The sequence below is a fragment of the Mobula hypostoma genome, chromosome 4 (assembly GCF_963921235.1).
Source record: "Mobula hypostoma chromosome 4, sMobHyp1.1, whole genome shotgun sequence".
In the NCBI taxonomy this organism is placed as follows: Eukaryota; Metazoa; Chordata; class Chondrichthyes; order Myliobatiformes; family Myliobatidae; genus Mobula; species Mobula hypostoma.
In genome coordinates, this window is record NC_086100.1 from 149,194,761 (window position 1) to 149,220,863 (window position 26,103).

Below are 26,103 nucleotides of genomic sequence, written 5' to 3' on the forward strand. Positions count from 1 at the left end.
GTCATTGTGTAATGTTTTTCGGTAATAAAGATTAGTGAGATTTCATTATGAAGAAAAATTATGTTTGAAATAGTACTGTATAATTTCAGTATATGATTGAGTAATTATGGTTCTGTTCTGTTCAATATGAAGCATTGTACATATAGAATTATTGTTTTTTCTACATAGAGTAATACATACAACATAGTTACATTATAGGGCTATATGTAGAGAAGCTTCCATTGTATATAGCCACATCTAATTAAACCTTTAACTGTGACACTTAATCATTTCAACATGTCTGTATTTTATCAACGGCACTAAAGCTGTCATCCTCTAATTATTTTCGCATTTATTCTTTGTTAGTCTCCTGTAAGACAATAAGACATAGGAGCAGAATTAGGCCATAGGGACAATCGAGACTGCTCCGCTTTTCATCTTGACTAATTTATTATCCCTCTCAACCCAATTCTCCTGCCTTCTCCCACGTAACCTTTGATACTCTATCTAATCAAGAACCTAGCAACCTCTGTTGTTAATATACTCAATGACTGGACCTCCACAACCGACCATGGCAATGAATTCCACAGATTCACCAGCCTCTGGCTAAAGAAAATCCTCTCTCATCTCTGATCTAAATGGACATCCCTCTAATCTGAGGCTGTGCTCTCTGATCCTAGCCTGTCCCACTCCATCTAGGCCATTCAATATTCAATTAGGTTCAATGAAATCCCCCCCTTGTTCTTCTAAACTCCAGCAAGTAAAAGACCAGAGCCATCAAATGCCACTCATATGTTAAAAATCATTCCCAAAATCATTCTTATGAACCTCCTCTGGACCCTCTCCTATGTCAGCACATCCGTCCTTAGATAAGGGGCTCAAAACTGCTCACAATACTCTAAGTGTGGCTGCTCAATTCCTTATAAAGCCTCAGCATTATATCCTTACTGTTATATTCTAGTCCGCTCAAAATTAATGGTAACATTACATTTGTTTTCCTTACCACTGACTCAACCTGCAAGTTAATCTTTAAGGAATTCTGCACAAGAACTTCCAAGTCCCTTTGCACCTCTGATTTTTGAATTTTCTCCCCATTTAGAAAATGATCTACACCTCTTTTCCTTCTACCAAAGAGCCCGACTGTGCACTTTATTCCATTTGCCACTGCTTTACCCATTCCCCCAATCTGTTTAGATCCCTCTGAAGACTCTCTGCTTCCTCAACACTCCACAGATCTTTGTATCATCTGAAAGCTTGGCCTCAAACCCATCAATTCTGTCACCCAAATTGTTGTATAGTATGAAAAGAAGCAGTCCCAATAATGACCCCTGTGGAACACCACTAGTCACCGGAAGCCAACCAGAAAAGGCTCCTTTTATTCCCATTCTTTTCCTCCTGCCAGTAAGCCAAGCTTCTATCCATGCTAGTATCTTTCCTGTAATACCGTGGACCCTTATCTTGTTAAGCAGCCTCGTGGTTGGCACCTTGTCAAAGGCATTCTGAAAATCCAGGTAAATAACATCCACTGACTCTATCCTGCCTGTTATTTCCTCAAACAATTCCAAAGATTTGTCAAGCAAAACTTCCTCTTTAGGAAACCATGCTGACTTTGGCCTACTTTATCATGTGCCTCCAAGTACCCCGAAACCTCATCATTAATAATGACCTCCAGCATATTCCCAACCACTGAATTTAGGTTAACTGGCCTATAATTTCCTTTCTTCTGCCTCCCTGTCTTCTTAAAGAGTGGCATGATACTTGTAATTTTCCTATCCTCCAAAACCATTCCAGAATCTAGAGATTCTTGTAAGATCATGAATAATGCCTCCATAATCTCTTCGGCCACCTCCTTCAGAACCGTGGGGTGTAGTTCATCTGGTGACTTATTTACCTTCGGACCAAGCACCTTCCCTTCTGTAATGGGAACAACACTCACTTCTACCCTCTGACACTCTCAAATTGTTGGCATATGGCTGGTGTCTTCCACAGTGAAGACTGATGCAAAATACTTATTAAGTTTGTCTGCCATTTCTTTGTCCACCATTGCTACCTCTCAGTGGTCCAATATCCACTCTTGCCTCTCTTTTACTCTTTATATATTTGGGGAAAAAAACTTCTGGTATCCCGTTTTATACTATTGGCTAGCTTAACTTCATATTTCAACTTTTCTCTCCAAATGGCTTTTTAATTGCCTTTTTTTGGTTTTTAAAAGCTTCCAATCCTCTAACTTCCCACTAATTTTTGCTATATTATATACCCTTTCTTTTGCTTTTATGCTGTCTTTGACTTCCCTTGTCAGCCACTGTTACCTCATCCTCTCTTTAGAATACTACTTTATCTTTGGCACGTATCTGTCCTTCACCTTCCAAATTGCCCCAGTAACTCCAGCCACTTGCTATTCTGCCATCATCCCTGCTAGTGTCCCTTTCAATCAAGTTTGGCCAGCTCCTCTCTCATGCTTCTGAAATTCCCTTACTCCACTATAATACTTATACATCTGTCTTTATCTTCCCCCTCTCAAGCTGCAGGATGTATTCTATCATATTACAATCACAGGCTCCTAAGGGTTCTTATACAAACTGCCTTATCAAATCTGGTTCATTACACAGCATCCAATCCAGAATTGCCTTTAACCTAGGGGGTTGAACCTCATCTGCTCTTAAAAGCCATCTCAAAGGCATTCTACAAATTACCTCCATTAAGATCCCATACCAACCTAATTTTCCCAAGCTGTCTGCACATTGAAATCCCTCATCACTATCATCGTATTGTTTTTCTATTACAATAGTCTTGTATCTTCTGTTGTAATTTATATCCCACATCCTGGCTACTGTTTGGAGGCCTGTATATTATTCCCATCAGGGTCTTTTTACCCTTGCAGTTTCTTACTCTATCCACATCTCAGGGTTTGGTTTATTTTATGAACAGAACCACCTTACCACCTCTGTTACTTGTTTGTCCTTTCAATACAACGTGCATCCTTGAATGTTAAGCTCCTGACTATGATCTATGATGCACAGGATTGAAGTAAGCTGCAGACAGTTGTAAAATTATTCAGTTTCATCATGGGTACTAACCTCTGTAGTATCCAGGACATCCTCAAGGAGTGGTGCCTCAGAAAAGCGGCTTCCATCGTTAAGCACCCCACCACCCAGGACATACCCTCTTCTCATTGCTACCGTCAGGACAGAGGTACAGAAACCTGAAAGCACACACTCAGTGATTAAGGAACAGCTTCTTCCCCTCTGCCATCCAATTTTGGAAAGGACTTTGATCCCACGAACACTACCTCACACACAGGAAAATCTGCAGATGCTGGAAATCCAAGCAACACACACAGAATGCTGGAGGAACTCAGCAGGCCAGGCAGCATCTATGGAAAAGAGTAAACAGTCGATGTTTCAGACTGAGACCCTTCATCAGTACTGGAAAAAGAAGTTAGAGTAAGAAGGTGGGAGGGAGGGGAGGAAGAAGTACTAGGTGGTAGGTGGAATCGGAAGAGGAACGTTGATGTATCCTGTGCCTTTTGAAGAAAAGCCAAGCCAACCTGTAGACAGAGAAGTTCCTTACAAGGCAGAGACAATTCATTCCATTATCATTAATATTTATTGAAATATCATATGATATTATGTTTTCAAAATGTCACACAAAAACAAGTGAATTATTTTTGATGTAGGCAATGGCAAATAAATTGATCCATTTGTTGGATACTGCACAGTCTACTAAAGCTCCAATGCTGCATCAAGAACTTACTGTAAAACTTACGATTGAAAGGGAGAAAGAAACTAAGCTACTAAAAATGTACCAGAGTAGTTGCAAATTAATGTTTTGCATTTGAAATTTATTAATATTTGGCAGAATATAAAAGATTTTTGAAATCTAGAATCTGCACCTAAAACAGGGATATGACAGCTTAGCTGTTTGTTAATTTGACCCTTTGCACAGGGATTGCAATGACACTTGCCACCGTCTGCAGTCTGCTGAAAACATGAGCTGCCAACAAAGGTTATAACTAATACTGGGCATTTGAAAGCTGAGTGAGTAGGATAAACTAGCATGTAGCTCTCTACTGAATTAGGCTGAAGGATTGAGATAGACCATACAAAGGAAGTTTAAATTCAATATTGAGTAACTTACAGAGGACAAATAGAGGAGGCAGAAGGAAGACTAAAAGGAAGGGTTTTTTTTATACTTTAAATGTTACACTCTAAAATCTTCAACAATTAAAATATGAAAGTGAGATCTCATATTTCATTGGAAACCATGTTAATTATAAAATAATAATTAATACTTTGATGTGACTAACAGGGTATTAGCCTGAAAGGAACACCAGCCTCCGCATCCAGCACATAATTCTCTGGAACTTCCGCCATCTCTAACGGGATCCCACCACCAAGCATATCTGTTCCTCCCCCCACAATCTGCTTTCTGCAGGATTGCTCCCTACATGATTCCCTTGTCCATTTGTCCCTCCCCACTGATCTCCCTCCTGGCACTTGTCCTTGCAAGCGGAACAAGTGCTATACCTGCCCCTACACCTCCTCCCTCAGTACAATTCAGGACCCCAAATAGTCCTTTCAGGTGAGGCGACACTTCACCTGTGAGTCTGTAGGGGTCATCTATTGTTTCTGGTGTAAATTGAGAGACCACTTCACTGCCAGAAGAAGTGGGATCTCCCAGTGGCCACCATTCCCATTCCGATATGTCAATCAGTGGCCTCCTCTACTCTGGTGATGAAGTTACACACATGTTGGAGGAACAACACCTTATATTCCTTCTGGGTAGTCTCCCAACCTGATGGCATGAACATCGATTTCTGCAACTTCAGGTAATGTCCTCCCCCTCACCATTCCCCATCTCTTTTCCGTCTCTCACCTTATCCCTTTGCCTGCCCATTGCCTCCCTCTGGTGCTTCTCCCCCCTTTTCTTACTTCCATGGCCTTCTGCCCTCTCCTATCAGATTCCCCCTTCTCCAGCCCTGTATCTCTTTCACCGATCAACTTCCCAGCTCTTTACTTCGCCCCTCCCCCTCCCGGCTTCACCTATCACCTTGTGTTTCTTTCACACCTCCCCCCACCTTTTAAATCTACTCCTCATCTTTTTTCTCTCCAGTCCTGCCAAAGGGTCTCAGCCCAAAACGTCGACTGTACTCTTTTCCATTGATGCTGCCTGTCCTGCTGAGTTCCTCTAGCATTTGTGTGAGTTGTTTGGGTTTCCAGCACTGTAGTTTTTCTTTTGCTCATGAAGAGTTCACATTCTGTCATTGTAGCAGTGAGGCAGAGACTGAAGGTAAAAGCAGAGCTGTTCATCTTGAAGAGTACCTTTAGGATTTCTGTACGTAGCCAGACATCCTACCTAGTCTGTCGTCATGTTTATTTGCAATGAATTCCTGATAAGAATCATTAGTCTCATTATGTTCTTCCCAAGCTTTGTGCTGTGCTTTAAATTGTTCTCACCATTAAGAACTGCAACAAACTATTAAGAATTTAAATAGCTCAAAATCCAATTTAAGTTATACATGAAATGACTAAGCATCCTGCCAAGGTCTGAAGGAATAATGCAAAGCTATCATGGGCAAAAATATTCTCACCTGGTATGTCTCCATTGGAGAATGTTGGCCTAAGACAATGACCCAGAGGTCAGAACACCAACCATTGTCAGAGGCATTTTCACGTATTTGGTTAAGATACTGCCAGGCCAAAGGTGCCCTAATTCCAAAGCAGTCCCTAATCTAGGTTGACAAAGCATAATCTACAGGATATTTGGTTGATATCTGAATGTTGTTTTAATACACCCACCTGTAAATGGATCTGCAGACAGAACATTATTCCTAGATTTTGATTGGAAAAGTGTAGATTAGAAAATAAATGAGACTCCTTATCTCCTTATTTTCTAGAATATCTAGGATAGCTAATATTATTAGGAAAGGAATTATTAAGCAATGAGTAGTAGTGTGGTATTTTGCCTAGTAAATATCAAAAAGAAACAACCAAAGGGAATGAGTACTGTACCAATAAGGGGCTTCATATGTATGATATCACCTTCATGTGACATGAAGGATTTCAATACTATTCTGTTGGCATCTTCCATTCTCTGAACTCTGTCTCATTGTTTGCAGTGAGACCTCTAAAGTTTCAACAGCTCTAATTTTAATCAAACCAACTGCCTTCGAACTGTGGTCTATAGTGCAGTTCTTCCCAGTAGGAAATTATCATCTTTCAATAAGGAGTTGCTCAACAGTGCTCAGACACAGCAGGTCTAACAGTCTGATTCCATCCCCATGTCTCTATGACAACCAGCATCAACATTGTATCAGTTTCAAAAAAGGATTCATCTTGATGAATGGTTGCCTGTCTGTCATCTTCCTATTGTACTGTTCACCTCAGCTTATCCTAAGTTACAACATAGACAGAAACGCAATTTTTCTCATTTCCAGATTTTTGCAAATGGCCTTAGATCTGATAACAAATCTCTTTGCAATTACAAACCACTCTTCTCTATTTAAAACTTCATGATTTTAAACACCTCTATAAATCGGCTCTTAACAATCTCTGCTATAAGAACAACTCTATTCTTCCATTTTCTCCATATATCTGAAGTCCTACTTCTCTGGTGTCTGTTTAGTAATTCCTGTATGAGGTTTTAATAGCCTTCTGTCTTGCTCTGTCATCTTCAGATATTGGCATGCCACCATTGTGTCATACACTGGGTATACTGGATTCTTACTCTGTATTTGGTTGGGTGCTTCACAGTATAATATAGTCAGATGATACTGGTTATTTTTAAGCACTGGTCCACTGTCTGCACATAGGTCAAGAACCCACTGTGCAAAGGTGGCTTCTACTAGGCAAGTAGGTAATATAAACTGGTGGTGACCTTATTACATTGTGTATCCTGTGAGATGATTATGGTCAATCACATGGCTTGATATCTGTTAACCAGCTACAGTCGTGCAGTTACAATCAATACTGTGACCATTTTGGGGCCCCTTATCTAAGAAAGGATGCGCTAACATTGGAGGGGGTTCAAAAGAGGTTCACAAAGATTGAAAGGCTTATCATATGAGGAGCATCTGATGGCTCTGGGCCTATACTCACTGAAATTTGAAAGAATGAGAGGTAACCTCATTGAAAACTATTGATTGTTGAAAGGCCCAAATAGAGTACATGTGGAGAGGATGGTTGCCTGCAGTGGAAAAATCTAGGACCAGAGGGCACAGCCTCAGAACAGAACATTTAGAACAGAGATGATGAAGAATTTCTTTAGCCGGAGGGTGGTGAGTCTGTAATATTCGTTGCCACAGGTGAGTGTGGAGCCCAGATATTTGAGTATGTTTAAGACTGAAGTTGATAGATTCTTTATAAGCCAGGGGTGAAAGGTTACAGGGAGGAGGCAGGAGAATGGGGTTTGGAGGGAAATGGGTCAGCTGTGATGACATGGCGCAACAGACATGATGGGCCCAAAATGGCCGAATTTTGCTCCAATGGCTTATGGTCTTATGCCATATTATGAGTGCTGTAAATATTGTGAACACACTAAACATAAATCTGCAGGTTTCTCTGTTCTTTAAAATTGTGCTAGGTGTTTCATAATGAAGTACCTTATCCCTCTGCTAAAAAAGGAAACTTCTATACTGTACTTCTGTGCATTAAGTTGTATCTGCCATATGTGTGTATGCACATTTCACTACAGTGCTCTAGAAGTCTATCATTCTCCCGATTGCATGCTACAGTACATTTTAAAGTTTGTGGCATCTGCAACTTTTAAAGGACGCTTTATTTGCCAGTTCATTAATATATATTATAAATATTATTGTCATTTAAGTTAAATAGTTTTCTTCATATGTTTCAGGTCATATTGAAAGATCTTGACTTAAATGTGCCATTTCAAGTCAGTGTCCAGACAGTTGGAGTCAATGGGCTGGTTTCTGAGAAGGTTCAGGTCCCATTTCTGAATTGTCCGCCACACAGAGTTTTATCAGGACAGTCCTGTCTTGCACCGTCCAGTCAGGCCACTGAGGGGTCTGATCTACCAGAGGTACAAAGCACGCACTCACTCAAGTGGAACATGGTACAATGTGAAACAAATGTCATAACCTGACACAAAGTTATCTATCCTTGGTCTATTGGACCTCATTTAGTGCAGAGGATGCACTCCCAAGAACTTAAACGGGAATGGTATCTGCATAAAAGGGAGTTACTCCAACATTATCTACACAAGGGTGATGCTGTTCGGTATGCTGGTGTAAATCTCTTACTCAGGTGCTTCTACAGCAAATAACTCAGTTAAGCAAAGGCCAATGAGAGCTGGTGTTATCCTAGTTGGAGCAAATTGTGATGTGGTCACAATACTAGGAAAGAGCAGCAGGTTGAGGCCACTTGCCCTCTTGTGCCTGCTCAGCCATTCAATATGATCATGACTGATCTGATCCAGGCCACAACTCCCTTTGTGTGGGACTCAGTGCCGTCCCTGGCTGGCACAGTAAGTCTGAGCCATTGCTGGGGACTGCAATCAATGTTCCCTCTAGAGGATGACAACCTGTGCGCACATTTTAATTTCTTTTGTGTGCTAGTAGTAAAAGATGTGTGGCGGGTGGAGAATTTGCAGGTGGGAAGAAGTGGAGTGATATTTGGAAACTTTACCTTTTAAAGCGTCATTTCGATAAACAAGAGTGAAAACGATCACACCCAGAGGGGTTCAAAGTTCTTATTGACAGTGTTTTGCTAGCTTTTAAAATGAATACCTCTATATATAAAATTCAGTGCGCACATGTTGTCACTGGGCAAAAAATAGCACAGCACAAGATTTTTGCGTACACTGGTCATTACAAATTTGAGGGAACATTGCTGGCAACGCCAGCTCCACATCTTGACTGACCTGTAAGATAAACTGTCATCTGACTGTTTGGGCTGTCAACAGTGCCCACCAATTGCCCACACTCACTGTGCCAAAGCCCCTTCTCTCAGTGCTGAGCAGCATCACTGCTCATTTTGGTCCACCTAACACCAGATCTCACAGGTAGTCTCTTCATGCTGAGCCACAGATGAATCTTCATTACAGGAGCAACTTTGCAGGGATTTATAACACAGTGGTGTGCCATCTGAGCAGATTTTTTAAAAGATTATCTACCTATGAATGTTCAGAATCCAATGCCATAACAATTAAGTCTTCTGTGGAATAGTTCTTAAAGGAACAGTGATTGTCAGATGGTGTCTAAAGACAGTTTACAATGCTAGAGTGTTATGGTAATATAGCAGCAACCATATCCAGTAATGGACTTGTCTTTTTCCATTTCATGGTAACATTGAAAAAAGTGGATTTGTGAATCTAAGTTACAGGAAAGTTTGAAACTTTGCTCATCTTGCAAGCAAGCTTTGCCGTTTCAGGCATTGTGGGCCTGAAGGTAGATTAGTCCCTTGGTCCTGATGGAATGCACCCCAGGGTACTGAAAGAAATGGCGGAAGTTATAGTCAAGGCCTGGGTGATAATTTACCAAAATTCTCTGGACTCTGCACAGGTCACAGCAGATTTGAAGACGGTGAATCTTATGCCACTGTTCAAAAAAGGATATAGGCAAAAGGCAGGTAACTATAGGCCAGTTAGTTTAACATCAGAAGTTGGGAAAATGCTTGAAGCTGTCATTAAAGAAGAAATAGGGAGACATATGGAAGGAAATGGATCCAGCAGGCAGACACAGCATGGATTCAGCAAAGGCAGGTCCTGTTTAACAAACTTACTGGAGTTCTTTGAGGATATAATGAGCACAGTGGATAGAGAGGAACAGATGGACGTTATTTACTTGGATTTCTAGAAAGCATTCGATAAGGTGCCGCATAAAAGACTTATCCATAAGATAAAGATGCATAGAGTTGGGGGTGATGGATAGGGGACTGGTTAACTAATAGAAAGCAGAGAGTTGGGATACATGGGTGTTTCTCTGGTTGGCAATCAGTGGTGAGCGGTGTGCGGCAGGGGTCAGTGCTGGGCGCGCAACTGTTCATGATATACATTAATGATATGGAATAGGGGACCAAGTGTAGTGTATCTAAGTGTGCTGATGATACTAAATTGAGTGGAAAAGCAAATTGTGCAGAAGATACAGAGAGTCTGCAGAGAGATATGGATAGGTTAAGTGAGTGGGCAGAGTTCCAGCAGATGGAGTACAATGTTGGTAAATGTGAGATCATCTGCTTTGGAAGAAAAAATGGAAGAGCAGATATTATTTAAATGGTAAAAATGCAGCATGCTGCTGTGCAGAGGGATTTGGGAGTGCTTGTGAATGAATCACAAAAGGTAGGTTTTCAGCTGCAGCAGGCTATCAAGAAGGGAAATGGGATGTTGGCCTTCATTGCGAGGGACTGAATTTAAGAGCAGGGAGGTTATGCTGCAACTGTACAGGATACTGGTGAGGCCGCACCTGGAGTACTGCATGCATTTCTGGTCTCCATACTTGAGGAAGGATAGACTGGCTTTCAAGGTGGTGCAGAGGACGTTCACCCGGTTGATTCCAGAGATGAGGGGTTTAGACAATGTGGAGAGATTGAGTCACCTGGGACTGTACTCGCTGGAATTCAGAAGAATGAGAGGAGATCTTACAAAAGCATATAAAATTATGAAAGGGATAGATAAGATAGAGGCAGGAAAGTCATTTCCACTGATAGGTGAGACTAGAATTAGGGAACATAGTCTCAAGATTCGGGGGAGTATATTGAGGATGGAGATGAGGAGGAACTGCTTTTCCCAGAGAGTAGTGAAACTGTGTCATTCTCTCCCCAATGAAGCAGTGGAGGCTACCTCAGTAAATATATTTCAGATAAGGTTGGATAGACTTTTGTATAGTAGGGGAATTAAGGGTTATGGGGAAAAGGCAAGTAGGTGCAGATGAGTTCATGGCCAGATCAGCCATGATCTTATTGAATAGCGGAGCAGGCTCAACAGGCCAGGTGGCCTACTCCTGCTCCTATTTATTATGTTCTTATGTTCAGCTACTGCTGTATTATTAGAGAGTCAATCAGTCATAGAGTCACACAGCCAAACTGGTCCATGCTGATCAAGATTCCCATCTGAGCTCATACTATTTGCCTGTATTTGTCCATTATTTCTCCTACCCATGTACTTGTACAAGTACCTTTTGAAAGTTGTTAAGGTACGGTACCTGACTCAACCACTTCCTCTGACAAGTTGTTCCATATACCTACCGTGACCCATTAAATCTCTCTTCTCTCAGCTTAAGCACATGCTCTCTCCAGTTTTTGATTCCATAACCCCTGGAAAATAACACTGTGCATTGACCCTATCTATGCCTGTCATGATTTTATACAACTGTATAAGGTCATCCCTCATTACCGTGTGCTCCAGTGAAAAAGTCTCAATCTATCCAACCTTCCATCTAACTCAGACCCTCAAGTCTTGGCAACATCCTTGTAAATGTCCTATACACTCTTTCCAACTTAATATCATCTTTCCTGTAGGAGGACAATCATAACTTGACCACAATTTACAAATTTGTGTAACTGCAACATAACATCCCAACTTCTATACTTATTGCCCTGACTGATGAAGGACAGCACACCCTAACTTTGTAATAATAATATTGAAGTCATAACTTCACTGGTGTTGAACCTTCAGCAATTGTGACCAAACTAGGAAAGAGATAAAATAATAAAGCAATGGTTATAGAGCAGAGATTGGGATTCAAATATAATGCTGGTTAATATGGGCTTGGGCATTCATTGGCCTCAGAATTGAAATATCCAGCAACAAACAAGAGAAAATCTGCGGATGCTGGACATCCAAGCAACACACACAAAATGCTGGAGGAACTCAGCAGGCCAGGCAGCATCTATGGAAAAGAGTACAGTTGATGTTTTGGGCCGAGACTCTTCATCAGGACTGGAAAAAAAGATGACGAGTCAGAGTTACTACAATGTGATAGGTGAAAGAGTTACAGGGCTGGAGAAAGGGGAGTCTGATAGGAGAGGACAGAAGGCCATGGAAGAAAGAAAAGGAGAAGGAATACTCGAGAGAAACAATGGGTAGGCAAGGAGATAAGGTGTAAGAGGAAAAGGGAATAGGGAATGATGAGGTGTAGGCCCATTACCGGAAGTTCAAGAAATTGGTGTTTGTGCCATCAGGTTGGAGGCTATCCAGATGGAATATAAGGTGTTGCTCTTCCAAGCTGTGTATGGCCTCACTACGACAGTAGAGGAGGCCATGACTAACATGTCAGAATAGGAATGGGAAGTGGAATTAAAATTGGTGGCCACTGAGAGTTCCCACTTTTTCTGGCAGATGGAGCGTATGTGCTCAGCCAAGCGGTCTCCTAATCTATTTTGAGTCTCACCGATATTCAGGAGACAACACCAGGAGCACTGGATACAATAAACAACCCCAAAGACTCACAGGTGAAGTATCGCCTCACCTGGAAGGACTATTTAGGGCCCTGAATGGTAGTGAGGGAGGCGGTGTAGGGCAGGTGTAGGATAAATGCCAGAAGGGAGATCGGTGGGGAGGGACGAATAGACAAGAGAGTCGTGTAGGGAACAATCCCTGTGAAAAGCAGAAAGTGGGGAGGGAAATACATATGTCTAATGCCATCATTTATTGTCTTCAGTTTCTCATTTCTGTTATGTATTCTTCTACTGTAACACTGATCTCCTTTCCCATTTCTGCTTTGTGGCCTCATTTCAAATTTGTCTAGCTGCAAATAGATGGATAAGATTTCATCACAGATGTTTTTTATTTCTTCACATTATTTTTCTTCCCTCCACTGTTTAAAATGCAGTTCTCAGTAACGCATAAAGACAGTAAATAGAACAGACTTTTATCAAGATATAGAATCAGTACCAAAATAATGAAGGGCAAAAATACTGCAGGGAGCATTTTAATTGCCTCTGAATATTAATCAATTGGACAGAGTATAGATCAGAATATTAAATGAGTAATATAGTAAAACTTAAAGTTGTTAGAAGCCTATTTCACTGAGCATTTTAAGATAGTACATCGTTTATAGTTGCCTTTAATTTTATCTGTAGTACTTGAAGGGGTAATCTTAAAGAAAGAATTGCAGACCTATATAACTTCATTGCAGCTTTAAAGGAATACTCAATGTGCTCCTTGCAGAATAAAGTACTTTGAAATATGAATGCTGTGCAGACTAGAAACAGCAGTGAAGCAGATGAATTGAGAGAAAATGTCACAATTTCTCTCGGTATCCTGGTGGCACCATCTTCAACCTTGCTGCAGCAGCCCCTGTGCTGAAGAATGACTCCTCTGGGAGTCCAGTGTGGCTGCACAGAGGTTTCCCAGTACAGACTGACAAATTTATTCTCTGACCCTCCACTGGTATAAAATTGCAGATATACAGCAGTTCCCATTCCAGTCGATGGGAAATATTGTTTGTGAAGGATAAAGGGAAGTAGGTACCTCACTGTTAGTTATTTTCAATGTTTTAAATTTTTATGTATTTGAGATTTAAATAAATAGTTAATGCTTCATTTTTTACTGCTCTAAGTGTTGCTTTTGTGAGTGTTAAATATATTTGCATTCAATCGGAGAACAGTGTTGAAAGCAGTGAGCCTGGGCATGGTGTCTCAGTGAGTACATAGGTTCTGTACTGCTTTAAGAGCTGGGTCCCAGGCTCACAATGGAAGACTGGCCTAAGGGGAACGCTTGAACAAAAAGCATGGCCCAGGCCGGGAGACAATGCTTTTGGGCCGATGGAAGATCTAACTCATTGATTGACTCAAAGCTAATGAAATAACTTTTATTTATTTTCCTTTTAGGAAACTAGATTCACATTCCTGCCATTACAGTCTAAATGGAGAAAGGTAAGACTAAATTAAGCACTTAAATTTATGTTCTCAATAAGCAATTTATCCAGCACAGTGGAACTCTTGGGCTGGAGTCACTAGATCCCAGAGATCCCACTGAGGGATCGGAATGGAAATCTGAAACATAAATAGAAATCACTATTAATTTACCGATATTTAGTCCTGATTGAATCTGTTGGTCCAGAGAATAAAGCTTTGGGTGGCATAGTGGTGCAGCTACTAAATCTGCTCTCCCATAGCAGACTTCTGATGCTATGTGTGGAGTTTACACATTCTTCCTGTTACCATATGGCTTCTCTAGCACATCCCAAAATGTGTGTGTGGTAGGTTAATTAGTCACTACATACTACCCCTTGTATGTAGAATTGGGGGTGAGGGGAATGTACAGATTAGAATGAGATTAATGTAAAAATGATGCTTGGCTGTGTCGCAGTTAGGAAGTCCATTTTGGTTTCTGTGTCATGGAGTTAGTTAATAACTAGAACATTATTCAGATTACCACGATGTCCCAGGAGCTGAGGAGGAGGAAATCTGTCATCCCCAACAGTACAGCAGGTGTAAACTCTGAATCTCTGGTGTTCCTTTTTGGGAGCTAGTTGCCTGGTAGTTCTTATGTTCAGCCATCCAATCCTGAGTAATAATGTGGTCTTGAAAATGATTTTTTCTTGTTAGGTTTTATCATGCACCTGCGAACTGTAGTACCGGTAATTAATCAATGTCAGACATGACCTCTTGCAAGTCTGAGCAAGCGCCGTGGCTGTAGTAATTTCTCAGAAGCATGCACTACAAAGAAGTGATTCTCACATTGTTAATCAGACCGATAATGTACTGAAAATCCAAAATAAAATGCAGATGCTGGAAATATGAAATAAAAACAGGAATATTAGAAATACTCAGCAGGCCAGGGAGCAGGGTCAACTAATAATATGTTGAATTTTTATCATACTTTTTTTTTATATTCCCATTATTAGATTATCAAAATGATAATCAAATCATCTTCTGTGCTAGTTGTCAGTTCTGTTCTGCTCTTTTCCACTGATGCTCAAGCTATTTTGAATCTTCTAATTGTCCAGTAAAACTGTTCATGTTTTACTGGACAGTTAGCAGAGTCAAAATGATCCTTGCTCTATTGTGTTTTCAAAGCTTCTTCTTTTGCAGATTAATTAATGCTTTTACTGTTGTTATTGGTGCTTGACATCATTTTGATGTTTGTGACATTATGTAGTCTCGTCACAAGGGACATCTGAAAATTAATGGCCACGTGATTAATCAGAACTTTTTAATGTTTATTGGAGATTAATAGGTGGATACTCAATCAAGACAGTATTCAAACAAAAGGTATATGTTCATCTACATTTAGCAGCTGCTTTCTTCAACTAATGAAACAGCTTTGACAGATACTGTCTTTGTATATCGAGTAGTAGTCATACTAACAAAGAACATTAGGAGTTAGTGCAGTTTTGTCTTTCAAAGAAAGACAAACCTCCTCTCCCCTTCATCAAAGTGCCATCACTACATGACACAGTCTGCAAAGGGATTTGGATAAAGATCTGGCCTCAGTGTTTGACTGGGATGGTGCTTTGCTTTCTGTGATATATAACAGGATTTTGTCAAAAGTGTCCTTCATATTTTTGTTCTGAATTCTTTGTGCTGTTTATAGAGACCATGGCATAGAACTGCATCCAGTGCACATCTTGACTTCAATACCATTGGGTGCCCACCAACCAAGCCAATGAACTAAGCTGAAAGTCACTAAAAAACAGATGCCGAAATCTGAAATAAAAAGACAAAATGCTGGAAATACTCAGCAGGTCAGGCAGCATTTGTTGAAAGAGAAAGAAATTTAGCGTAACACCTTGAAGAGCCTTTATCAGAACTAGAATGGTGAGGAAACAAATTGGTTTTAAGTTTGTTGATGGATTGTTGAGAGAAGTTCGGCGGAAGGTAAACAAATAAAATGTGGTAACAAATGTGAAGTGCAGATCAAGCTGTTGCTGAGATTTGGAACAAAAATGAGGGTGTGAAAATGCCCAGGGTGACAGGCTGTTAATGTGGAGGGAGAAAAACAATAAAGGCAGTATATTTCCTCAGCCCACTCATTCGCTAGCAGTTTAATTTTTTTGCTCCACATTCTAGCTTCTGAAGTTTCTTGTGTCTCCAAGGTAATGGTACAATTGGGTAACGTATTTGATGCAAATATATTAAACTGCTTATCTGAAATTATTGATTGCTGAAGATAACAGGATACTTAGATGGATGATGAGGTGCTGTTGTATAGGTTTATGTTGGGCCTTGTTGAAACAGCAGTAGGCAAACAGATGGATCAATGTAGGAGTGGGATAGAGAAGTAAAGTGGCCACATAATCAGTGGTCTCCTGCACTGTTCCAATGAGGGTTAATGTAAGTTTGAGGAATAACACATCGTCTTCCGTCTGCACACATTGCAACCTTAAGAACTTGATATCTAATTTAGATAACTTGCTGCTTTTGATTTAATCAGGATTGCTCTGTTCTACAGTGTGGTCATCTATCATCTTCTGATTGTTTGTTATGATTATCCATTTGTATCTATATGGCTATCCAGTTGTACTTGTTGTTACGTACGCCGTAACTGGGTTGCCAAACCAGCAGAAATGGAACGCTCGTTGGAATCTGTGATTACTAGGAGCTAATGAAGTTTTATTAAAGAAGTAAGTAACACAGTACACTAATCGCAGGGATATAACTGTAACAGGTTAGCAATGATCCTACACACATATACACAGAAATAGGGTAATAAGAATCAACCAAGCTCTATCGCAGTCTAGGGTTAAAATGATTAGTCTTAAGTGAAGCAGTTCAGTTCAGTTTAGTGCAGTTCGAAGTAATCGCTGTTGTTGTACCATTGGGGAGAGAGAGAGAGTGAGAGATGCAGTTGGTTTCGGGCAGAACTTTTGATGTCTTCTGATCCCGCTGTGGTCACCGACTGTGACCCCTCCGTCCGGATACGATCGTTCTTCCGCAGTGAACCTGGCACCCAGGCAAGGGCGGACACACACCCTAGGTTCCCACCGATCGTACCTTTACACCCTGTGAGCCGCTTGACCGATTCCCGCGAACCGGTCATCCAAACTCCACTAACTTGTGGGGGCACACTGCTCTTTCCAGGGTCTCGTGGTGTGTCGTGCCTTAGCAAACCTGCTCTTTTTATCCCCCTGCTGGGGTATCACCTGTCCATCAAACTTCAAATAGTTCAGGTTCAAAGCAAACGGTCTGTCAATATCTGAATTGTGTTTCTTTCTCGTTAATCTCTCTCTTCTCTCTTATTAGCATTTTGAATGTTTCTCCATTGTCTCCGTTATCTCTCTCATTAGCATCATCCGTCCGGTAGTTCTGCTTGGCGTCACACATGACATTGTATTCTGGGCATTTTTCTGCATTCTCTTTTTAGTTTTGGATCCCAGTAGCAGCAAAGAGCTGCTTTTCACAACATTAGTGTGCACTTTGCCTCCTCTCAATCTAACAGCCCTCGTTAATCTGTCATCCATGTAGCTTTGTAAACAGTGGAATCATCTCAGCAGCTTTACAATATCACAGACATTCCTTTTGTCTAACCATCCCCACATGCAAATTAAAACTAACCTGGGTTCACAGTATCCCAGGGTCTTCTCGCTGAAATGATAACTCTTTTTTTTCCAATGCTGTCTGAGATTTGGAAGGCACAGTAACACGCACAAAATGTTTGAGGAACTCAGCAGGTCAGGAGGGAAATAAACAGTCGACATTTTGGGTGTCTTTCGAAGACACAGAGTGTTCAGAAAAAAATAAGCTGAGAATTCTAAAATAGTTGTGTTGTTAGAGCCAGTGTGAAGTAGATAAGATATAAAACACATCAAAGTAACATAAGGAAATAGAAAAGTATTTAATATAGAATCAAAAAAATGGCATGATTGGAGGTAGGTTGGTCCATTGAAGACAAAAGGAGGTGTTGAGGCCAATCCCATTCTTCACCTGTGGATTGTAGGTTATGCGATATTAAATGCTTTTTCAGATACTTGTTAAATGTGATGAGGATTTTAGTCTGTACTGGCCTTTCTGGTATTGAGTTCCAGACCCACAGCATTCTTCAGGTGAAAAAGAAGTCCTTAATTTCACTTTAATCAATCTACCAGTCATGTTATTGTCGTCCTGCCAAATTCCAACCCCACCACCCCCAATCACACATTCAGTTCTTAACGTATCTGTGAAGGAAAATAGGTCCTTCCTATGTGAACTGTCCAAACCTTTAACGGTCTTGTATGCATTGATTACATTTCCCTCAGCCCATTGGGTTGCAAAGAGGAAAAACCAAACAAATTCATCTTCCTCATCCGTAAACTTCTGCGATGATATTAAAACCTTGCCGTAAAAACAATGCAACAACAATCCATCAGTTAAAAAAAACTGAAGCGTTTTTAATTTTGCTCTCAAATGCATTGGCCTTGATGGTGGTTAACCTCTTGAAATTATTTTAACGTACTAGTAGAAGATGAAGCCCCACCCACTCCTCTATCCCTCTGCAATCTAATCGACATGCAGTATCTGAGCAAGTCGTTGAGAATCTCTGAGCCTGGAATTCCTGCTCCTGATTGATAGCTGAGATCAAGATTCTGATGATGGATTCAAATCAATTGTGCAAGACCAGAGATTTCTTCAGACTTCAGAGAAGGATCATAGGAGAAGACTGGACTTTAACTACAAGGAATGGGATGAAAAGAGTCCGGACAGATAACCCTGCCACAGAAAGAGTGAACAAAAGGACTGGGTATTCGGTCCTTAAGATAAAAAATACTAGAGCAGTCACTTAAATGGGCAAAAGGGTTATTGTATCCATGGGAACAGATTATGGGGAAATGGGGACATTTTCCACCTTATGTCAAATGGAACAGGATTGGTGGTAAGAAATCTCACAATGAAAGAGTTAAAGGAAGAGATCTGATTCCCAACATGGAATCTACTGAGAAAATTGGCTGAGGAATCAATTTCTAATTAACAATTATGATTTTGTAATAATTTATTGATATTCTTCAAATAAATTTGATAGGCTCAAAACTAGCCAGTTTTAGGTTGTCCAGTTTGTTGGTACTAATTTAGATCCAATAGTTTTACCCCATTTAGAAAGGTGGATGCTGGCCAGCCACACTAGCAGGACACAAGAGCATACATTTGAATGTTATAGATGCAAGGCATATCAAATAATTATCAGAATACCTAATGGTTATTTCAGGCCTGGGTCTCCTTTTACAGTTTTCTGGGCATTTATTTTGTGTCTGGAAAGCAGGCACACTGCCGGCAGATTTTTAGACCATTAAATCTCCTGTGCTTTCTTGGTCCTTATCTTCACTGCAATTTATTATCACACTTCAATGTTAAGAAGAATGTGAGGCTGCTTGTTAACTGGCTTCTCTGTTGGTGCCATGTGACTATTTCTGAATCCCAAAATGAATGGTACATCAGTGTTGCCATGGTAATTGAGTAACTCACTGTTTAGACTTTTCTCTTTGAAATAGTCATTTGACAGATATCTATTTTTGTCATTTGTATGTGAGCAAGTTAATTGGTAGATCTGCTTTCTGGAGCTGTTCAATTTAAATTGGTTCAAAATACAAATATATTTCAGAGAACTTATTGATATTAATTCAGTCCTTTACATGCAATATATGTTATATAATCAGAATAACACAGCAATTATATATCAGTTTATTTTAATTTGCATCTTTATGCCTGCAAAAGCAACCAAAAGGAGACATTTTTTTAGTTTTTTTGACCTTGGGGTAATTTTTTTTCTATGGAATTTGTAGGGTAGTGAAACATCAGATGACCTAGTTATTTTATTATTTTTGATTATTCTGTAGGAACAGATAAAAAGCAAAATGGAGTGAAGATCATCTGAAGTAATATAAGACCCTAAGACAGGAGCAGATTTAGGCCATTCAGCCAACAAATCTGCACTGCCATTCTATCAAGGCTGATTTATTATCCCTCTCAGCCTCATTCTTCTGCCTTCTCCCTGTAACCTTTGATACCCTTACTCACCAATAACTTATCAATCTCTGCTTTAAATATACCCAATGACTTGGCCTCCACAGCCATCAATGGTAATGAATTCCACAGATTCATCAGCCTCTGGCTAAAGAAATTCCTCTTCAACTCTGTTCTAAAGGGATGTCCTTCTATTCTAAGGCTGTGCTGTCTGGTCCTGGACTCACCTGCATTCTCTGTATGTCCACTTTATCTAGGCAAATCAATACTTACAACACTCCAAGTGCAATCTGACTAAAGTTTTTATAAAGCTTCGGCATTACATCTTTGTTTTTATATTCTAGTTCTCTTGAAAAGAATGCCAACATTGCGGTAGCATTCCTTACTACCAACCCAATCTGCAAGTTACCCTTTAGGGAGTCCTGCATGAGGACTCTCAAGTCGTTTTTGCACCTCGGATTTTTGAAATTTTTCCTCATTTAGAAAATAATCTACGCCTCTATACAGTAGCTCTAAAATACTTGGTAATGTGTAATAAAAGATGAAAATAGAATATAGCATTCTGATTGTAAATGATAAAATTCCCATTTGTGAGAGCCGGGTGATTTTTCCAGTGGGGTTGTCATGTTCTGCCAATATGTAGCTCTTTTCTGTGGGACTAATGAAGGACACAATAAGAAGAACATGATCTGAAGATTGTAATGGCAGAACCTCTTTAATGTGAGCATTCGTACGTGTGTGACCCAACCAGATTTACTATCTGTTCAGTGGGAGTCCCAGTCGCAGAAGCAGAATCAGGTTTAAAATCATATGTCATTAAAATGTGTTCTTGCATCACAGTGCAAGAAATTACATAAAAATTACTATAAGTTGTAAAAATAATTAAATAGTGCAAAAGACAAATAACATTACGATGTTCTTAAATATGAGTGGAGGGAAGAAACTGTTCTGAAAACATTGAGTGTAGCTGTCCAGGCTATTGGACCTCCTGCCTGATGGAAATAGGGCTGGAGATATTTAATTTTATTTATTTATTGAGATACGGCTTAGAATAGGCCCTTCTGGCCCTTTCAGCCACGCCACCCAGCACTCCCCGGATTTAATCCAAGCCTAGTCACGGGACAATTTACAATTACCAATTATCCTACAAACTGATCTTTAGACTGTGGGAGGACCCACGCGGTCATGAGGAGTACGCCTTACAGGCGGCATCGGGAATTGAACCCGGGTCATCTGTACTGTAAGGCGTTGTGCAAACCACTATGCTACTGTGCCACCCCAGATAGGTAAGGCATATGGTGGACAAAGGGTCTCCAGAGGAATTCAGGCTGGTGAGTGTGGAAATTCAAGCTTTGGAGGTAACTTTAGGCCAAGAAAAGTAGACTTATTCATAATTTTAAAATATATACAAAAGAAAGAAGCACTACTGAAAAAACCCTTTACATTCTTGGTCAGTCCATTATGTAATATAAAGTTTAAGGAGAGAGAAAACACACAAACTAACATAGTTCCATTGATGTGATGTGGCCCCTAAGGTGATAGCCGTTTCATAGTTTTTGGGACTTTCCACCCAACTCTTGCCCCTCTTTGTGCGGTAGTAGAAGGGGCAGGAGGAGCCTATACAGTGGTCCTTCCTCTCAGAGCCTTAGTTTTGGCTGCACTGAGCTTCAGTGCATTCCACAGTGCATACAACTGCAGCACGGACTGAGCAAGTCTACTATGACATTTCCCTCCAGATATCCTGCTATGCTGAAAGACCAACAAGTTTCGGCTGACCAAACAGATCAAACTTTAACAAGCTGATAACCTTCCAGCAACGCTGTCTTGGCAACAGCCTGCAGATCAGAGTGTCCTCTGTTATGCAGCTGCTAGGGATAAACCAGGACTTGGACCCTTGCATCCATCACCACACCCATTTAGCAAATGCTAACCTTGGTCAGTCAACACCTCCCCACTGTTGCACCATAAAGAGTAAGTTTATACTACAGCCTTAAGTAGATACTACATCACTGCGGTAATGGCATCACTGAGCAGTGATACTTCAGTGTTAAATATCGAGACAACACCCCAGTCAGATATCCTGGATCTCCCACTCCCACCCACACTTATACCCTGACAAATGCCTATTTTGCTATTGTATTAAGCCTGTATATTGAGGCATTATGTTGAATTTTTAAATTTCAACCTGCTCCACTCAGTCTTACAGTGGGCATGATAATATTAAAATCCTGATCTCCATCTGTGAATGCCATTTGCTGAAAAGTAGGACAACCTCTGAATTAGTTAATCGTGAGATACTGAAAAGGTTTTTGTTCCTGAGATATGATGCTCATGCAAGTTGATAAGGCTCACTTGATCAGGTGATTAATTTTTCTAATCTATCTCATACAATGAATGCTACCTTAGAGAGATTTAACTGAGGCGATCAAAATTCAAGCAGCTTTTGATAGTTATGCACAGAACTATCAAATCCTAGCAGGCCAGGCAGCATCTGGGGACATTGTTGGGAGTTGGGGTGGGGTGAGAGAGGGGTGATGTGGGAAAAGCATTAGAATCTGCTGTGATGTGATAAGTGGAAGACTCTGGAAGCTGAGAGGAAAGTGGAGCATGGGAGAAAGGAAAAGAGGTGGGGAGGGAAGAGAGTAGTGGGGGAGGAGAATTAATGCAAGGAGAATAAGAGTGATGTTAAATTTCTGCCACCCAACACATTCCTTCCACTGATCACCTCCGAGCTTCTGATACCCCCATCTACCAAGCACACCCCCTCATCTGGATCCACCTAACTCCTGCCAGCTCTTGCTCCACCCTTCCTTCCAACTTTTTTATACTGGCCACCTCGCCTCTAATGTTTGATCCAATGGGAGATCCGGACCACGTTGCTGCCATAGATGTTTCCTCACCTGCTGAGTTCCTCCCGTGCTTTGTGTATTGCTCCATACTCCAACATCTGACGTCTTCTGTGTCTCCAGTTTTTGATAGTTATTCTGTATATGCTGGCTGAAGGGTCAGTAACAGGGTAAAATAATTCTTCTTTTGCGGCATATTGTTACGATTTTGAACTCATTTCCTGAAAGACTAGTCAAAGCAGATTCCATAATAACGTTGAAGTTGAAAATCGATAAATATTTGAAGAGGGAATTCATCAGGGTGATGGGCAATAGGCAAGGAGCTGGGAAGTACAGGAATTGGCTCAGCCTTGAAAGGGTAAATAGCCCCTCCTGTGCTTCATCATAATATGATTCTATAATTCTATAACTGATTTAATAGCATACAATAAGCATAGATATGCTCAGATGTCTCCTAAAAAAAACAAACAAAATATTGTATATAAGTTTATGGCCAGCAGTCCAGAAATCGAATAGGTGCAAGCACCAGGCATTTTTAATGTGATAGGGACAGCCTCCCTTGTTACAGGACATTTCCTTTTTAAATGTAATACTCAGTCTAGAACTTAATTAATTACATTTAACAGTCTACTACCTCTTATACTTTCAATTTTGTGATTTAAATTCTGATTTTTTTCTCTTTACAAGTTATTTAAATCACTAAGAATCTACAATGTGTTAAGGATGATGACCTAGAAATGTTGTCATGCAATGCAGTGAATTTGAACGCTGTATTTCTGGAGGTTTGTTTAGCATCTTTGATGTGACTACAACAGAGACTGCTCGGCATCCAGAGTCACATTGTGCACATATCTGACATCATTTGTGCGAAATTATTCCACTGTTATTCCTACTGACCATTGATCTAAAACAAGGTAAAGTGATAGCCATGCAGAATGAAGTGTAACAGCTATAGAGAAAGAGCATTGCAGGTAAACAATAAGATACAAGATCATAACCAGGTAGATTGTGAGGTCAAGAGTCCAAATTATCTTACGAGGGAATTTCAGTGTTCAGAGTCTGGACTGTGCTCAACCAGTGAACAGGATTTATAAGCAAGAGCAAATCAAGTAAGGCAAGGGCAAGTGGAGTGGCCATTGTTGGAGTGGGTCGGTGTTAGAGCTGGGAGGCTTTGGCTTTGGTTCATCAGGCTCGGGTGAGATGAGGCTTGGGTGAGGGAAGTATCCGGTAATTTGCTTATTCTTCATTCCTCTTCTGTTAGGGCACAGTTAATGCAGTGAAAATAGCTCCAGGGGCTGCGTTGTGTTCTTTGTGTGAAAATTGGGAATCCTGGGAGACCTTCGTCCTCCCAGATAACCACATGAGCAGCTCCTCAGAGAACGTGTTAAGGAATTGGAGCTGCAGCTGATTGACCTTCAGTTCATATGAGAGCCTGAAAAATAATAGATAGGAGCTACAGGGAAGTAGTCACCCCAAGGTTGCAGGAGACAGGTGACTGGTTGACTGTCAGGAGAAGAAAAGGAAATGGGCAGTCAGTACAGAATACCCTGTGGCCATACCCCTCAATTATAAAATTACCATTTTAGATACTGTTCAGGGGGCAACCTGCTGGGAGTACCACAGCAATTGGGTCTCTGATACTGGAGTCTGGTGCTGTGGCTCAGAAGAGAACAGAGGTGAAGGGGACTACAGTAGTGAGAAGAGATTCCATAGTTGGAGGAATGGAGGCAAGATCATATGGACATGATAGAGACATTTGAATGGTATGTTGCCCCTCATGTGGCAGGGTCAGGGATGTCTCGGATTGGATCCATGGCATTCTAAAGGGGTAGGGTGAGCAGCCAGAAGTCTTGGCACAAATGTCGTAGGAAAGGCGAGGAGGTCCTGAAGAGAGATTTTAGGTCCTGAAGGTTTTAGGGAGCTAGGTAGAAAGCTGAAAAGCAGGGCCCGCAGGCTAGTAATCTCTGGATCGCTGCCTGTGCCACGCGCCAGTGACAGTAAGAATAAGAGTTTTTGGCAGATAAGTGCATGGCTGAGGAACTGGTGCAGGGGGCAAGGGTTCAGATTTCTGGATCATTGGGATCTATTTTGGGCAAGGTACGACCTGTACAAAAAGGTTACACCTGACCCCAGTGGGGGGGTGGGGGGGGGGAAACCAATATTCTTGCAGGCAGGTTTGCTAGAGCTGTTTGGGAGGGTTTAAACTAATTTGGCAGGGGGATGGGAGTCCGAGTGATAGAGCTGACGATGAGGCAGCTGGTTTACAGAGGCAGTGTGTAGTAAGGCTGCTAGCAAGGACAGGCTAATGATAGGGCAAAATTGCAGTCAATGGGATGACTGGCAATGTAAAAGCAGGACAAAATGGAAAAGGGTGATAAATACTGGACTGAAGGTATTAGATTTAAAGCACACAATATACTGAATAAGGTAGATGAACTTGTAGCACCATTAGTGATTGGAATGTATATTGTGGGCATCACTGTATCACGGCTGAAAAATTATGACTGGGAGCTCTATATCCAAGGATTCACATTGTATCGAAAGGACAGGCAGGTAGGCAGAGAGGGTGGTGTGGCTCTTGGTAACAAGTTAAATCAAATCCTTAGAAAGAAGTGAAATAGGATCAGAAAGCGTAAAGCCTTTGTCAGTTGATCTAAGAAACCGCAAGGGTAAAAAGATGGGTCTCCAAACAGTAGCAAAGATATGGACTACAAATTACAACAGGAGATAGAAAATTCATGTCAAAAGGTCGTGCTACGATAGTCATGGCAGAAATCAATATGCAGGTAGATTGGGATAATCAGCTTGTTGGTGCCTCCTAAGAGGAGAAATTTGTAGAATGCCTTCAGATGACTTTTTAGAGCAGCTCTTGGGTGACCCCAATAGGGGATCAACCATTATGGATTGTGTGTTGTGTAGTGAACCAGAATTGTAGAGCTGAAGTTAAAAGGAACTCTTGGGGGACAGTGATCATAATTTAATAGGATCCACCCTGCAATTTGAGAGGGTGAAGCTAAAGTCAGATATATCAGTATCATAATGGAGTAAAACGAATTTCAGAAGCATGAGAGGGGAGCTGGCCAAAGTTCATTGGAAGGGGACACTAGCAAGGATGACGGCAGAACAGCAATGGCTGGGATTTCTGGGAGTAATCCAGAAGCTGCAGGAGAGATACATCCCGAAGAAGAAGTATCCTAAAGACAGGATGAGTCAACCATGACTGACAAAGGAAGTCAAAGCCAACATAAAAACCAAGGCGAGGGGATATAACAGAGCAAAAATTACTGTGAAGTTACAGGATTGGGAAGCTTTTAAAATCCAACAGAAGGCAACTAAAAACTTCATAAAATGGGGAAAATAGAATACAAAGGTAAGCTTGCCAATAATGTTAATAAGGATACCAAAAATTTCTTCAGATATATAAAGAGTAAAAGAGTGAAAGAGTG

General features: G+C 40.8%; 1 protein-coding gene across 2 annotated transcripts in view; it reads left to right on the top strand.

Moving 5' to 3' along the window:
* The window catches only part of LOC134345665 (golgin subfamily B member 1-like), a 155,219-nt gene that overhangs the window by 100,489 nt on the left and 28,627 nt on the right, over nucleotides 1-26,103 (top strand). For both annotated transcript variants that reach the window (XM_063046688.1, XM_063046687.1), the window contains exons 23-24: nucleotides 7,831-8,016; nucleotides 13,764-13,808. In XM_063046688.1, the coding sequence (XP_062902758.1) occupies nucleotides 7,831-8,016; nucleotides 13,764-13,808 (231 nt within the window). The remainder of the gene's footprint in view (nucleotides 1-7,830; nucleotides 8,017-13,763; nucleotides 13,809-26,103) is intronic.